The 14,702-nt window shown below is 44.1% G+C and overlaps 1 protein-coding gene across 3 annotated transcripts in view; it reads left to right on the plus strand.

The window, feature by feature from the left end:
- The window catches only part of tyw1 (tRNA-yW synthesizing protein 1 homolog (S. cerevisiae)), a 40,623-nt gene that overhangs the window by 475 nt on the left and 25,446 nt on the right, over window positions 1-14,702 (plus strand). For all 3 annotated transcript variants that reach the window (XM_037466416.2, XM_037466432.2, XM_037466424.2), the window contains 9 exons: window positions 242-369; window positions 607-720; window positions 1,011-1,112; window positions 2,620-2,814; window positions 2,961-3,239; window positions 4,235-4,357; window positions 11,102-11,234; window positions 14,357-14,409; window positions 14,516-14,634. In XM_037466416.2, the coding sequence (XP_037322313.2) occupies window positions 242-369; window positions 607-720; window positions 1,011-1,112; window positions 2,620-2,814; window positions 2,961-3,239; window positions 4,235-4,357; window positions 11,102-11,234; window positions 14,357-14,409; window positions 14,516-14,634 (1,246 nt within the window). The remainder of the gene's footprint in view (window positions 1-241; window positions 370-606; window positions 721-1,010; window positions 1,113-2,619; window positions 2,815-2,960; window positions 3,240-4,234; window positions 4,358-11,101; window positions 11,235-14,356; window positions 14,410-14,515; window positions 14,635-14,702) is intronic.

Consider the following 14,702-nt stretch of genomic DNA (forward strand, 5'->3'; position numbering starts at 1 on the left):
TCACATGTTAACCAAACACTAAAGTAACTTGGCGTCATCTTTTAGCCATTGTTAGTAACATTGCTAGCTAGCACACATTGCTAGTCACCCGCCTTTTATCTGGGTGACTTAAGGTCGCTGCCATAGTATTAGCGTCAACTGCTGCTGTGCATTTGTGTACGTAGTCCAGTTAGCAAACAGTTAGGCCTACTATTCATACAATTTTAAAGTGAAGACGCAACCAATATAATTCTCCCTCCAGTCTCACAGAATGCCCTCAGTCCCAGTGAGAGCTATCTAAAGTCGCTGTGGCACAACAGGCTGTACTTGTATTCAGCTGCCGCACTCGTCTTTGGGGTCTGGTTCTCGCTGAAGGTGGCTCAGAAGAAGGTGAGTTGTCACTTACTGCTCCCTCTGCTTCAGGTATATGTGATGGTGGACACACTTTCCTGTTCTAAAGTGCTGATTTGTCTGAACTCTTCTAACCCCCATGTCACTGGCTGCTGCTTCTCAGTGGAAGTATTGGAGGCACTGCTCATACTTTTTTGGACGTATATCATTTTATGACCGGCTGTCACTCATTATCCTGAAGTTGTTAATCATTTCTTCGTCCGTATGCTTTTGCAGAAACACTTCTCGAAAGATTCCAAAGCTGTGAAAAGCAACGACAGCTTTGCAGACACTGCTTCTAACGTGTCTGCAGTTAAAATCTTCTATGGCTCGCAAACCGGAACAGCAAAGGTATTACCAGACACTGTTTTCGGAAAACATTCTCCCCGGCTCATTTTGGTAACATGTAGACAGGAACGACATAATTAAGATCGACAGTGGTTATGATATTCTACCTCACTGTTGTTTCCGCTAAAGAATAGCAGACAGAATATTATAGTGCAAAATGTCATAAAATAATCACATGCAAGTACAAAATCTCAGCATACTATTTTTTCACAATAACAAGATTTCATTCTTGGCTGTAGAGGTGTAATATATTTATAGGTGACAGCTTTGAGTGAGACTTTTTATTTGTGCAGGGGTTTGCTGTAGAGCTGTCGGAAGAGGTGAAGAAGTCTGGTGTACCAGCAGAGGTGATCGACATCAAAGACTACGATCCAGACGACCAGCTTGCCGACGAGGTAAGCCTCGGTCTAAAGACAAGATGCTTTGTTCTTATTTAGTTAAATAAAGAAAGATCCACCGCCTAGAGACGCCTGACGATTATTTTGATAATGCATTCATTTGTTGATTATTTTAAACGAATATGAAACCAAAAACCATTCATTTACATCCCTTTATTCAGAAACTGGACTCGTAGTGCAAATTCACAGTGCAAAAATGCCTCAGAAAGTGAACAAAAAGTTAGTAATTATTAAACAAAAAATGAACTTACACAAAAAACATAAACATGTGTGCTTCTGCCAAATATATAAGCTTTTTTTGATAAAGTGCACAAAAGGATGTCGATTTTTGTTTGAAGGGACCTGAGCTGTCAGAACAATAAATAATTTACAAAAAATAAAGAAAAATACAAAACGGGTGTTACCGGGCCGCAAAGAATTATTATTCAGAGTCTCTGATTCTCTCCCAATTACATATGATTGTCACATTTCCAGAGCGTCACCCAAGGTTTTTTTTAATGATAATTGCGCGACACAACAATGATGTTGCAGCCGCAGTGACAACATAAAACCACTAAACGTGACCTGATAAGGGATTCATTAATGCATTTGTTAACTGAGGAGTTGCTCCGGTGCGATGATCTCTCAAAAGTAAGACCAGAAAAGTGAAATAAATCCCACTGTGTGCGTTTCACTGAAAGCTCAACAACAAACAGCCTCAGCCTCTGGAAAGTTCCCGCTCAACTGTGAATCTGTTTTTTCCCGCACTGATTTGATTCCTCACACACGCTCGGCACAGAGAGCAGATAAATTAATCCTACTTAACTGAAGAAAGATTGATGTATTCATCGCTGTATTGTTTTTTAATTCATTTTCATGGCCCAGAGGCAGCGTGTAAAGCGCTGAGAGATTAATAACTATTCTCAGGCTGCTCAACGCAGCAGTGGAGGAAGCTACTATTTTATTCAGAAGGGCCCTGTTGTATTTTTCAGCAATTGAAAAGCTGTGCAGGAGAAATGTCCACAGGCACTAGTCGCTCTCTAGATACAGCCGATCCTTGACCATCAGTCGCAAAGGCACCGTCCGTTGGACAGCTAAGACTCCGCTAGACACGCAAAGGTAGACTTAACCCTGAAGGCGATGATGTAGATTTAATCCAGATTGATCTTCTGCTGTCCTTCACAAGAAATGTTTGCCTGGAAGAAGGCTGACTTCAGTGAGTAATAAATCTGAAAATGTGCGTATTGGCAGCAAGTCTCCTGGAGCAATGTGTTTGTGCAGTGCTTTGTAATAAATAAAGACGGCTCAGTTGTTCCTAAGTAGTTCCACAGCTTTGGTTGGTAAAAGTATGACTAATGCAACACATATTAAAATAGATTTATCTTTAGGGGAGCCCATTTATTTTATTTTAAAAGTGGTTGTTACTGATGGCCACCAGAGGCTTAAAGTAAAATGTTTCCAAATATTTAAAAAAATGTCAAACCCCCTATGATTCCAAAAACGTTTCTGTTACTTCTCTGATCAGTGCACCAACAAGTCAGTGTGCGTGTTCCTCTTGGCGACTTACACGGATGGACAGCCCACAGAGAACGCAGAGTGGTTCTGCAAGTGGTTGCAAGAGGCCTCCACCGACTTCCGATACGGGAAGACATACCTCAAAGGCCTCCGCTACGCAGTGTTCGGCCTCGGCAACTCTGTCTACGTCGGCCACTATAATACGGTCAGAACTGCTCTTCACAACAGTTTTATTATCAAAATATTCTCTGCTTCGATCAGTTGCTCCAACAATATCCACCGCTCCAAGGTTGGAAGTATATTCCAGGTCTTTACACTCCATCTAACCTACTTCCCTTTGTGGCCAACCAGGTGGGTACCAACGTGGACAAATGGCTCTGGATGCTGAGCGCCGTGCGAGTCATGACCAGAGGAGAGGGCGACTGTAATGTGGTGAAGAGTCGTAACGGCAGCGTTCAGGCTGACTTTGTGGCCTGGAAGGTCAAGTTCCTGAGCCGCCTCCAGGCTCTGGTTGAGGGCGAGAAGAAGAGCTGCAGCGGGAACTATAAGACCGGAGGCTCCTGTAAGAGCCAGAGGAGTGATGGGCAGGAAGAGGAGGAGGAGGAGGAAGAGGAGAACAACAGCTCTGAGGTAACAGAAAAAAATGTATTTCACTAGAGAGGCGTGAAGAGTGAACTGCGAGCGAAACAATTTGTGTGTGTGTGTGTGTGCGCGCACATTTTGTGTTGTGTAAGATTAGGATGAGCTCAACTCGGTTTAAGTGGCTGCTCAATAGCAATCAAACACAAGACAAAAGCCATGGTGTTAACAAACATGAGACAACAAAATGGTGACGGTTGCACATCGTCAGTCTTGATGGGACGCTGAAGTCGGCCATCTTGGACGCTGCACTTCTGCAGTGCCATTTCCAATCTTATCAGGAATTCATGAGAATGGATCGTTTTTTCCTCTTTCACTGGAATAACTCATTTCACACGACAGTCAGAGGCGGTTGTCCCCAGATGGCAAACTCTCTTTGATCCCCACCTCCCCCTGTCCACATGTCAAAGTTGTCCTTCAGGCGAGACTCTTCTTCCCCCGAGGGCAGCGGCGCCTCCTGGTTTCTTTAGCCTGCTGATAACAGCTTCCATATGCACCACGGTGTGCACACGCAGATGACCGGTTGTCATGGCAGCAACGGGCTCCTCGGAGTCAGCTCCAGCCAAGACTGTTTCCTCTATCCGTCCGCCGTGCCGCTCAACTGAAACTAAGAGTAGCTGAGGTCTGATTCAAGGGGAGCATCATCCTGATGTATCCACCTGCTGTACCACATCCGCATTTACTCCCATGTGGGATGAATAAATGCTCAGTTCGCATGTACAGGTGTTCCTCTGGGCACATTCCGGGTAACGACAAACCTTGGAAAGAGAGTGGTTTGTGTGACCTGCTTTTGATATTACTGTGAGCAGCTTTTGCTATTGCTGTGTTGCCACATCACATGGTAGCACATTCAGTGTACAGCAGAAACGCCGACTAAGTCGTAAACAGTCACTGCTGACAGGTAAATGCGGTATTCCAGGATCAAATTGTTGTAATTTTGAACCTTTTTCATTTTTAACTCTCTCGTCTCTTCTTCCTTGTTTCAGACGGACCTGGTCGAGTCCAGCAGTGACGAGGAGGAGTCTGGACCGCAAGCTGGGACGAAGTCTGGTTCAGTGATCGACATGGAGGATCTGGGCCACATCATGAGCAGTGCCAAAAGGGCAAAGGTCAGACCCTGTCCTCCCTGCGATGTACAAGCCTCTATAGCTGTTAGCCGAACAACACAAAGAGAAATAAGCCCATGAAAGTTAAGCATTCAAAAGCGAGAACCGTACTGGTTTGCGTTATCGAGCCGCTTGCGCTACAATTTCGCAGGGAGGGTGTTGCATCATCTTAAACTGGTACTCCAGGCGCCCTCCAGCAGGTTTATTTTCAGCGTTTCCGCACGGAGGTCTACGATCAGGCACTTGCGAGTTATTGAGCTTCCACCATCTCGGCTCCATCTGAGCGAGGAGAGAAGGTGGTGGGGCAGATGGGTTGATAGACACCAGACCCCTCAGAGTGCGCGAAGCGGAGGCTCGTTGGGAGCGAAGACGCCCACCTCGCTGACTTGTGAGGAGCGCGTGACTCATAAGAAAGCGGTAAGGAAAACGAGCAGGAAGAGGCCCAGTCAGCCTCTTCCATATTCAGGACTGATGGGATGGTAAAGAGAACACGTGCAGGTATTAAATATGCTTTTTGAGCAACAGGTTTTTGTGGGGAAAATAAAATCTGTATAAACACCTTTGGTCCCCAGAAAGACTCGCTAATTAATCCAATCAAAAATGTTTTTGTTAGGGCTACTGTTTAAGAAGACTGCCTAGATACTGTTTATATTATGATAGTTTAGTACATTTTCCTTCCACCTCATTCCAGTAATCGTTGGTATTAAATATGAGTTGTCACAAAAACAGTGAGATTGGAAGAAAGGCCCTCTTAATCTGAGATTAAATGAATGTTCCGTTTCTTTAAGGCACTGTCCACTTTTACATCATATCTACCTGATAGCGTTTTGTCCTGCTCAAACACTTGCCTTAACTGAGAGTGATGAGATACACTGTAAAAAGATTAGATAAAATGTGATATGGTGAGATACTGTGATTAAGTGAGATAAAATGTGAAAAGAAATCAGGTGTCGCTACAGCACAGAGCAGGAAATAAACTGATGAATATGTAAAGTAAAAATCAGAATAAATGGAGAGGTGGGGGTGTCACAATATCACATTTTCCCTACAGGATTCTTATTATGCCTTTTTACATTGCCTTGCATTACTAATGATTATACATGCGAGAACTTACTTACAGCTGTGAGTCTTTTGGGGTATGTCTCCACCAGCTTTGCACATCTAGATGTGGAAATGTGGTTCACTCAATTTTCTTGTCAAAAAAGATAAAGCTCAGTCAGATTGGCTGGAGACATTCTTTTGAACAACAATTTCAAATCTTTCGATATATTCTCAATTGGATTGAGGTGTTGACTTTAACTGGGCCATTTTAAAACATTAACATTCTCTGACCTAAACCATTCCATTGTAGATGTGGTTGTTTAGCGTCATTGTCCTGCTGGAAGATGAACTCCTGCCCCAGTCTCAAGTCTTTTCTATTTTCTTTAAGGATTGCCCTGTATTTGGCTTTATCCATCTTTCCCTTAATTCTGACTAGTTTCCCTGTACCTGCTAAAGGGAAGGATCCCCACAGAAGGATCCCCACAGTGCTACCAGCACCATGTTTCATTGTTGGGATGGTGTGCTCGGGTTGTGTTTCGTTGCCACCACACACAGCGTTTTGCATTGAGGCCAAAACGTTCCATTCTGGTCTCATCTGACCAAAGCACCTTCATCCAGATGTTTGGTGTGTCTCCCACATGGCTTGTGCTGACCTCCAAATGGGTTTTGTTATTTACTTTCAACAGCAGCTTTCTTCTTGCCCCTCTTCCATTAAGGCCAGATTTTCAGAGTACAGGGCTACCAGTTGTCGTGTGGCTATTTGGGAACATTGTCTGTCAGAAACTTGAACATAAAACGATGTTGTTTTTGAACGTCTTTGTCAATACCAAGCATATTGATTACTTGGTCAAATGAAGCATTGTTCATTTTAATACCAAGTTTGTATATGTGTCGCCTAACCTCTTACAGTATTGAGACGAGGATGTATGTATGGCCATAGAAAAGGACACCATCACCACTAGTGTTTCCACTACCATTGGATGGGGGGAATAATCAGTTATTGTTGTTGCAACAAAAACATGAACTTCTTTTGCTTTGACCCTGAAATCAAACCTCCCGTTAGGCGCTGAGTAAAATTTTTACTCAAGACAATGACACAGCTGACTGCAGCCTGTGTGGCCCTAGCATTTTCTCTCATGAAAACATAATCCCCAAAGTTAATGTGCTGGCGGTGCAGGGTCAGAGATAAGAAGGATCCAGCATTCTGTGTGTGATGCCTGCGCGGGTCGGAGAGGCCCGTCTGCGTGTGTCCTCATTTAACGACTCAACTTCTCACCGGCATCATAAACTTTAACGATGGGTTTGATTCATTCAATCTTTCTTTACGTTCTTTCTTCTCCTCGTCCTTTTCCTTGAGGATGCTCCCCTCTTGCAATGGGCAAACGCACATTTCCATTTCACATCATGCCAATTTGCTCTCATGGGCCACCGCTCCTCGTACCGCCACGTTCTGATGCCAGGCTGACGATGGAGCTTCTCGTATTTCCGTGGTAACAAATTCACGTTTTTTTTCTTTATAATTTGGTCACACAGAGCAGGCAGCGCGAGGAGTAATTAGTTTGTAGATTGAACGTTTGCAGAGAGAAGACAAGTATTTAGCCGAGCTGCAAATTGAGTGCGGACAAGGAAATTCCCCAGACTCCAACATGTTACTGAGCTAATTTACAGATGTAGAACCACGTCTGGTTGGCCCTTAATGAGCTGAATATGTTGCGGGGTCATCTGCTGCTTCAGTGTTCTTTCTAATGCAGGCTGGTTATGATTTTTGTTACTGTGGGGCTGCGGGTAGCGGCTCACTTTGTTTGTGTTTGACCACTAGGTGATGACAGAGACTCACGTCTCACTCCCACAGTCAGTCGGCCAGGGTCATTTCTTGGGGAGGGTTTGGAGTGTAATGCAATATCAATCCACATCAGTATGGCCATATTATTTCTGATTGACTATTGATTCGTAATCACTAGTTTAGTGTTCTTTTCCGTCACCATGCTGAAAAGCAGTCGTCTCTGTAGTCAGTATTGATTTAGGGTCGTTAGAAGAATATCGACCGTAGTCTTGGTCATCTTTTATATCTACGGTTCAGCTTTGAAGCACATGAGGGAGCCTGGATGTTTGTGTTGTTCTGATAAGTAAGGCTGATGTACAGCATAAATAGAATATGAGTGGCTACTGGGGCGGCACGGTGGTGTGGCGGTTAGCACTGTTGCCTCCCAGTAAGAAGGTTCTGTGTTTGACTCCGCCCAGTGGCCTCTCAGTGTGCAGTCTGCATGTTCTCTCCGTGTTTGGGTGGGTTCACTCTGGGTACCCTGTCCTTCTCCCACAGTCCAAAGACTGACTGACTGACTCTAAATTGCCTGTAGATGTATGGTTATGAGCGGAATAGTTGTTTGTATCTGTGTGGGCTCTGTGATTGTCTGATGCCCAATCCAGGATGTACCCATCTTTCTGCTCAATGTTAGCTGGGCTTGACTCCAGCCTGAAACAAATAAAATGAGAACCCATCTTCCAGTGACCGCTAGTGGTCGGGCGAACGGTTTGGCCGGGCAAGGGGGGTGTAGTCGGTCCGCTGGCTTTGGTCGGTTATCAAAACATTGGCCAAATGACCCGTTTCAGACTTTATGAGCAAACACAGAATCCCTTTGTTCATTTCTAAAGCCTCGCATCAAGACATAACGTTACATCACTTTATTTAAGGCTATGCGCCTCTTGCGGGTTGCTGTGTTGCAGAGGTGTGGACTCGAGTCATGTGACTTGGACTCGAGTCATGAATTTGATGACTTCAGACTCGACTCGACAAAATGTACAAAGACTTGCAACTCGACTTGGACTTTAACATCGATGACTCGTGACTTCACCTGGACTCGAGCCTTTTGACTCGAGAAGACTTGCTACTTCCCATGAAAACTGGGGGGTGCCGCTAAATAGCCAACGGAGATCGTTCTTAAAAAGGATTCTACCACTTTTCACACTCAGCGTCACTCAATTAAGGGGAAAAATAGTACTGTGACTTCAACCATCAACATTTTCGAATTAGTCATAGGTTTTATTTTTAAAGATCCGTTTTCGTCACATGTTAGTCTCATCTTGGTCATGGGACAAAGGTTGTTAAAGGAAATTTTTCGGCATGGTTTTCGTCGACAAAATAGACACTGCCTTGTTACTGCTGAATGCAACCTATTTGTTTCATATTCCTTATTTCCCAACCATTCGCTCGCAGTCTGTGGCTGCATTTGTACTCCGCCTCTGCCAAGTGCCAACCAGCATCATTTCTTACTTTGTCCCATTAGGTGTCTGTTTCTGCCAGAGTTCACTTCCTGCTGCCAGATGGGAGTTATTGGAACGGATCATTAAGCCGAGCCACCAGGCACTTCTTGTGCGCTGGGTTTTCAGTGCTGATGTGTTCAGCTCTGTGTCCAGAGGGAGGAAGCAGAGATGTACTACACTAACTGAAAGGGCCTTATCCAGTGTAAAATTATGGGAGTCTTCAAAGCTTTTTTTATGCTAAATATGTGACAATTAAAGTAGCTTCTTAGTCAGGTACTGATAACATAATATTTCAGTAATACTGTCCTTCCTTTACTCGCATAAAATACTCTATACCTTTTCCACATGTTTTAACTTAACCTTTTGATTTGATAAAAAAACCCTGAATCTTATCTGCATTTGTGATTATTTTAATTGAATTGCCTAATGAATACAGATATGAAGTCAAAGAGCCTTTAGTGGTTTTCTGTTTAAGTGGCAGCTTGTAAGAGACCCAAAAGAACCTGTACATCCCGCGGTGAGTCCCAACAAGTCCAAACAAACTGCAGGATGCTCTAGCATACACTCGCTGATGAAGAAGAAAGGGTTTATTGACTTTAGAGCTGTCCATAGGGCCGCGGCCGCGCGTCTGTGAGCTCTCGAGCGAGAGGGCAAAAAGCCGAGCAGCGGGAACTGGAGACGGTGGCCAGACGAATGAGGGGGAGGGGGTGGAGCGCTGCACGCCAATGCCACGGGAGCAGCTTGTTGCACCGTTGACTTCACGTCGCGCCTGCCATCAGAATCCTGCATGTTACCGAGGTGGACATTTGTACCCCGTCTGTCAGCGACGAATCTCATTGTGAGGCTTGAGTTTCAAGCACAACCATAGGTTTCTTTTGCTGGTTAGCGTGTGTTTATGCGTACCTGTGTGTGGGTTGGTGTATTCGTCCCTTGAGTTTACAGCTTAGCGCAGTTATTGAGGGAATCTTCTCACAAATTAAAAGTTATGTTCAATATTTCTGATACGTATGTATCCCCAAGTGTTTGAGATTCTGACACACTGACATCTGTTCACCCGAGCGCTGCTGCTCTTCTGGATCCTTTGGGCAAACACAGGAAGCAATGCATATATGGGGGAGCGGACCTTTCAGCGCTGACACTGCTGCGGGGGGTCAGCCGGCTGCAGGAGACTGGTAAACACCCAACCTGAGCTACAATGACATGGAATAATGGATTGTCATTCATCAGGTGGATACTGTCTTGCCTCCAAAGGAATGCTAAGAATGCTAAGAATTGTAGCACTTAAATTGTACTTATAATGTCTCTTATCTATAACAAGTTGTAAATTGGCTTATTTGATGAAATTGCACTTTCTTGTTCTTCTGGGTTTGTATCCTTATAGTTGAAATGCACTTATTGTAAGTCACTTTGGATTAAAGCGTCAGCTAAATGACATGTAATGTCATGTTAGTCACAGAAGCTCACTTACTCCAAGCTGTTTCGTGGAAAGATGGAAATGTCTCTTCAGGAGAGCCAATGGGTTCAGAGGGAACATGGATAATGTTTTACACATTTAGATTGAATGGCTGAAAGGCGCACACCCCCTCTCTGCTGAGTGCTGTTCAATTACTTATTTTGTAGTAGGACCTACACCGTATGTTATGTTTGAAACGCATTACAAATTTCAGAATTGTAAATAGTTTTACTGCACAAAACAATAAATGGAGAGAAAGAAAATCATTTAAAAAACATGACTTTAAAATGCACAATAAAATGCAATAATCAAACTAGGAAACATTTTTAAGAGAGACAAGTGTAGTTGAGCTGTCCAAAGGTGTTTTAAGTGTCCAAAGTCTGTGGGGGAGGGGAGGTGGAGGTGTGTGTTTGGTCTTGGTCTTGGACGCTACAGGTCGGCTACAATCTCTCTGTGGGGCTTACTGATCATGGAGTGACAGCAGATTGCAGCCTACATCACCTACTCAGCAGAGTGAATAGTGCTCTTTAGTCCGCCTTGGTCCTTGGCAGTGGCTGCAGCGTACCAGGTGGCGGAGGAGAGGACGAACTCGTTGATGGCGGGAGAAGTAGTACAGGATAATTGTTTTTGGCAGGTTGAACCTCTCTAACGGTCTAATATTTACGTGCTAATACCTCACAATGACAAGACACTTTCAGTCATTTTCCTTAGTTATATATATTTTTTCCGACTGGTGGAAAGAAATGCACATTTAACTGTTTATTTAGCCTCTTTGTCTACTTGGCCCTGTCAACTTCCCTCTGATTTACTGAAAGTTAGCATATTAGCAGCAAGATAATGGCTCATATGCATATTTACACATTATATGTTCTATTCTTTTGTTTGCTGAAACACATTATTTTGTATTTATATGATCACAGTCTATTAAGTTCTGATTATTCGTGCCGGTTGCAATGCCATGACGGAAAATAACGAGCTTTGTGTCTCCACAGAGCAAAGAGGAGGGTCAAGGAGACGGCCTGATGGTGAAGCTGTCTAAGGTGAATGGAGTGAAGAAGATTGAAGATGAGGGGGAAAGACGAGAGATGATCACTCCTGCCCTGAGAGAAGCACTGACCAAACAAGGTGAGGAAAATGGACGTTTGAATACTTTGTTCTTTAGAGTTTACAGAAACTATATTCTATATCCACTGGTTGTGGGATTTGATGACTATTTGACAGCAGTGAAGAACTGTTTGGCCCTTTCCAAAAGAACATCTGCTGAGGTCACCAGAATCTGTGTAATATATTCATATTATCTAACCGCACTCCACAATAAAACAGCCTTAACCTTTCGGTTGACCCAAAAGTAGCAGAGTTGTAATTGACTTCAAAAGATGAGTTATGAGTCATGCCATTTTTTTCAAATGTCACAATTAAATCTTACTGACGTAAACAAATATCCAGGAGGGAGTTTTTACACACACAGACAAGACTTTGTTCACACTGCTAGCCACACTGAGAATTTTGTTGCTAATACGGCGCTCACAAAAAGCGATCCGACGTCCTGTGGTGGTCCGTACTTTAGTCACCTCTGACTGGAATGGAGTGTTATGGGTTAGGCCCCAAAAACAAAACCATTAGTTTTGCTTGTTTCGTGGAGGTATTAACTTACAGAAATTGATCCCAGGTTGTCAGGTGTGCATGTGTAACCTAACGCACAGGCAATATCAGTAGAAAAGTCTAAGTTAAATTGGATTGAAATCATGTGGTGGAAATAATATTAAAAAACAGTTTGTAAAGTCTTGATGTATTGTAGTCAAATGAAGTGTTGAGTATGGCTCAGCATTCATGATATTGCACCTATGTGTCTTAGTAAGTGAAGCCACATGAAGTGTATCCACGCGTTTTCTGTGCAGACGCCCCCCATAAAGCCTGAGGACAATCTCATTAGTTCTGTCTGAAGCGTTTCAGTATCTCTGCTCTGGTCCGTTCACCAGTACAGCATCGGCCAGCCAGTTCAGCCCCACGGCTGGCTCTCTCAACTCTATGAATAGAACTGAGCAAGACTTCACTTCATCGGACCAAATATTGACCTGCTTCATGTTGGCAACCAGCTGGCCCGGTTCGACGGTTCGTCTCATGTGCAATAAAAGAATGAAGGATGAAAGCTTTGGAATAATGTTGGTGATATTGGGCATTTTTTTCCCGTATGGCTGTTTCTTTTCTGGCATGAAAACAGAAGTCATTGAAACTCGTAATGTCCAGTGTGCCACTCACTAATAAATCGATAGACTCTCGGGCTCAGTTAACAAAAATGTGCATCGTCCCAGTCCTTCAAATGGTAATCAGAACCATGCAGTTCATCCTGGCATAGGGGTCACGTCCATACTGTATGCTTTGTCTATGACATCCTGATAAAAAAAAAAAAGCTGCAGACCTCTCCAAACAAGATTTCCCCTTTACAGTTCCTCCCTGCTCATTTTGTTTCCTTCGGGCAGCTCTGAGTCTGAGAGGACTGAGTAGCAAAGTATCAATTTGTATGTATGAATTTCCAAAAACCAGACGCTGTGTACTGCGTATTGTTCAAAACCAATGGAAGCCTGTGGCTAAGGACTCGCTTCTATTCCGCAGCTATTTGTAGCAGCAGCTTACCTTTTTTTAAGTGGCAAATTGAGGTCCTCTGGAAAAAGGGTCGTGAGCAGGTGGTCACTAATGCAGTTGATGGAAGCTGATGAGTAACAAACAGCCTTTCAATCCATTTCAGCAGGATTATCTTCAGGGCTGTGCATCTGCCACGTCTCAGGAACACATGGGAATATCTACAAATCTGTCAAAAACCTCCTCCCGCACTCTAAAGATGGACTAATCTGAATTTAGTGGTTTTCTCTTTTTTTGGCTGCCATTTTAACCCTTCTATGGTGACTGTGATCTGTGGTACTTCATTCATTGGACAACACACACTCGAATAAACAAATCTCTTTCCAGAAAGACACTTGACGAGGAGAAAACAACACATTAGTTTGTACATGTCATTGATCATTCGATTGAGTGAAACCCTCCCCCTTTATCCTAACTGCGTGGCTATCTGCCTAATCTTTCCCCCACTATTCTCTACCTCGTCCTTCACTAGTCCCTCATTTCAGGGATGTTGATTCGGGCCTAGCTCCGTTATTCTTCGACCGTTAACGCTATCTCACCCCTTGTTGTGTCTCCTACACACACTCATGAGAGATTTGTCCCCCCCCCATTTTCTTAAATATTGAAATATTGATCAGGCCAAAAGTTTTTCAATAGATTTCTAGGACATAGTAAGTTATTTACCTTATTCTTTGATCCACCTCCCCCTCACCTTGGCCCGAGCCTCTCCGGTTGACTCATCGACAGAGGCGAGTGCATTGGAAATCAATTTTTTTTTTCTTCCCCCAAACAAACACACAAGAGCGAGACCATACTTAACAAAGCTGCCTGCATGTCCAGTTCCACACCTTGGTTTGTGTCCTGCAGTCGGCGCGAGCAGGGTTGCTGCAGGAGATGTACCCCCAAAGCGCTCTGGAAAATTAATTTGGTGCGGGTCACCAACGTTTTTTAAGACAAAGAGGAAATGCACTACAAACTAAAAAAATGGATCAGAAATGAGTATTTTCACCACTAAGTCTTGATGAATGATTTAGTATTTGACTCGTCTGTCATCAAACCGACACAAATTTATCCTTTTTCTTTCATAAGGTTCAACCACAAGGATGTAACAGTGAAAGGTGACCTCAGTCAATTGTGTTCCTTTGTGGCTCGACGTCTGGGTCTTTTATGACACGTTTGGGTGTTTTCAAGGCCTGCTTGAATCCCCTAGAAGCCGTCCCCGTATCATGTTCATATCTTTGTTAAGCATGTGAATCGTTCCAGGTGAAGCTATTCTCTCTGACAAACACACTAGAGGAGGCGGTGCGGAAGAGGCCTCCGAGAGTGGCTCTCAACACCCAGGATGTAAGGGGTATAAGAGGATAGTGAGGCACACCTAGGAGGTACTTTAATCCTCCCTTTGTGTCAATACACACACACACGTGTCTGACGTGCCCTCGAGCTGCATCACATGTTCATCATCATCCTCGGTGGACGGCTGCTCTGCTCAGTGTGACTTGGTGAATGTTTAGCTTGGCTCTGCTCGTGCAAAAACGGGATTTCTATCGTGTGTGTTCGATACCTGCTGAATCTGGTCCGTGAGGTGTTCACTCGTCCTCTCACACCTTCTTTCTCCATCTCTCCCACAGGCTACAAACTCATCGGAAGTCATTCCGGAGTGAAACTGTGCCGATGGACCAAGGTAACAGGACATTGACTCCACAAGCCAAGCGGTTGTCTTTTCTTTATTTTTTATTTTTAAACTAAATGCATGAATCTCATGAACGGTTTTGTTTCCTGTCGATCAGTCCATGTTGCGAGGGAGAGGCGGCTGTTACAAGCACACGTTCTACGGCATCGAGTCCCACCGCTGCATGGAGACCACCCCCAGCCTTGCCTGTGCCAACAAGTGTGTCTTCTGCTGGAGGTAAGCACCCGCAGCAAAGGCAGTGCAGAGGGACCCAGAGCGTCACCTTGAATACAGGCTTGTGGTTC

The sequence above is a fragment of the Pungitius pungitius genome, chromosome 3 (assembly GCF_949316345.1).
Source record: "Pungitius pungitius chromosome 3, fPunPun2.1, whole genome shotgun sequence".
In the NCBI taxonomy this organism is placed as follows: Eukaryota; Metazoa; Chordata; class Actinopteri; order Perciformes; family Gasterosteidae; genus Pungitius; species Pungitius pungitius.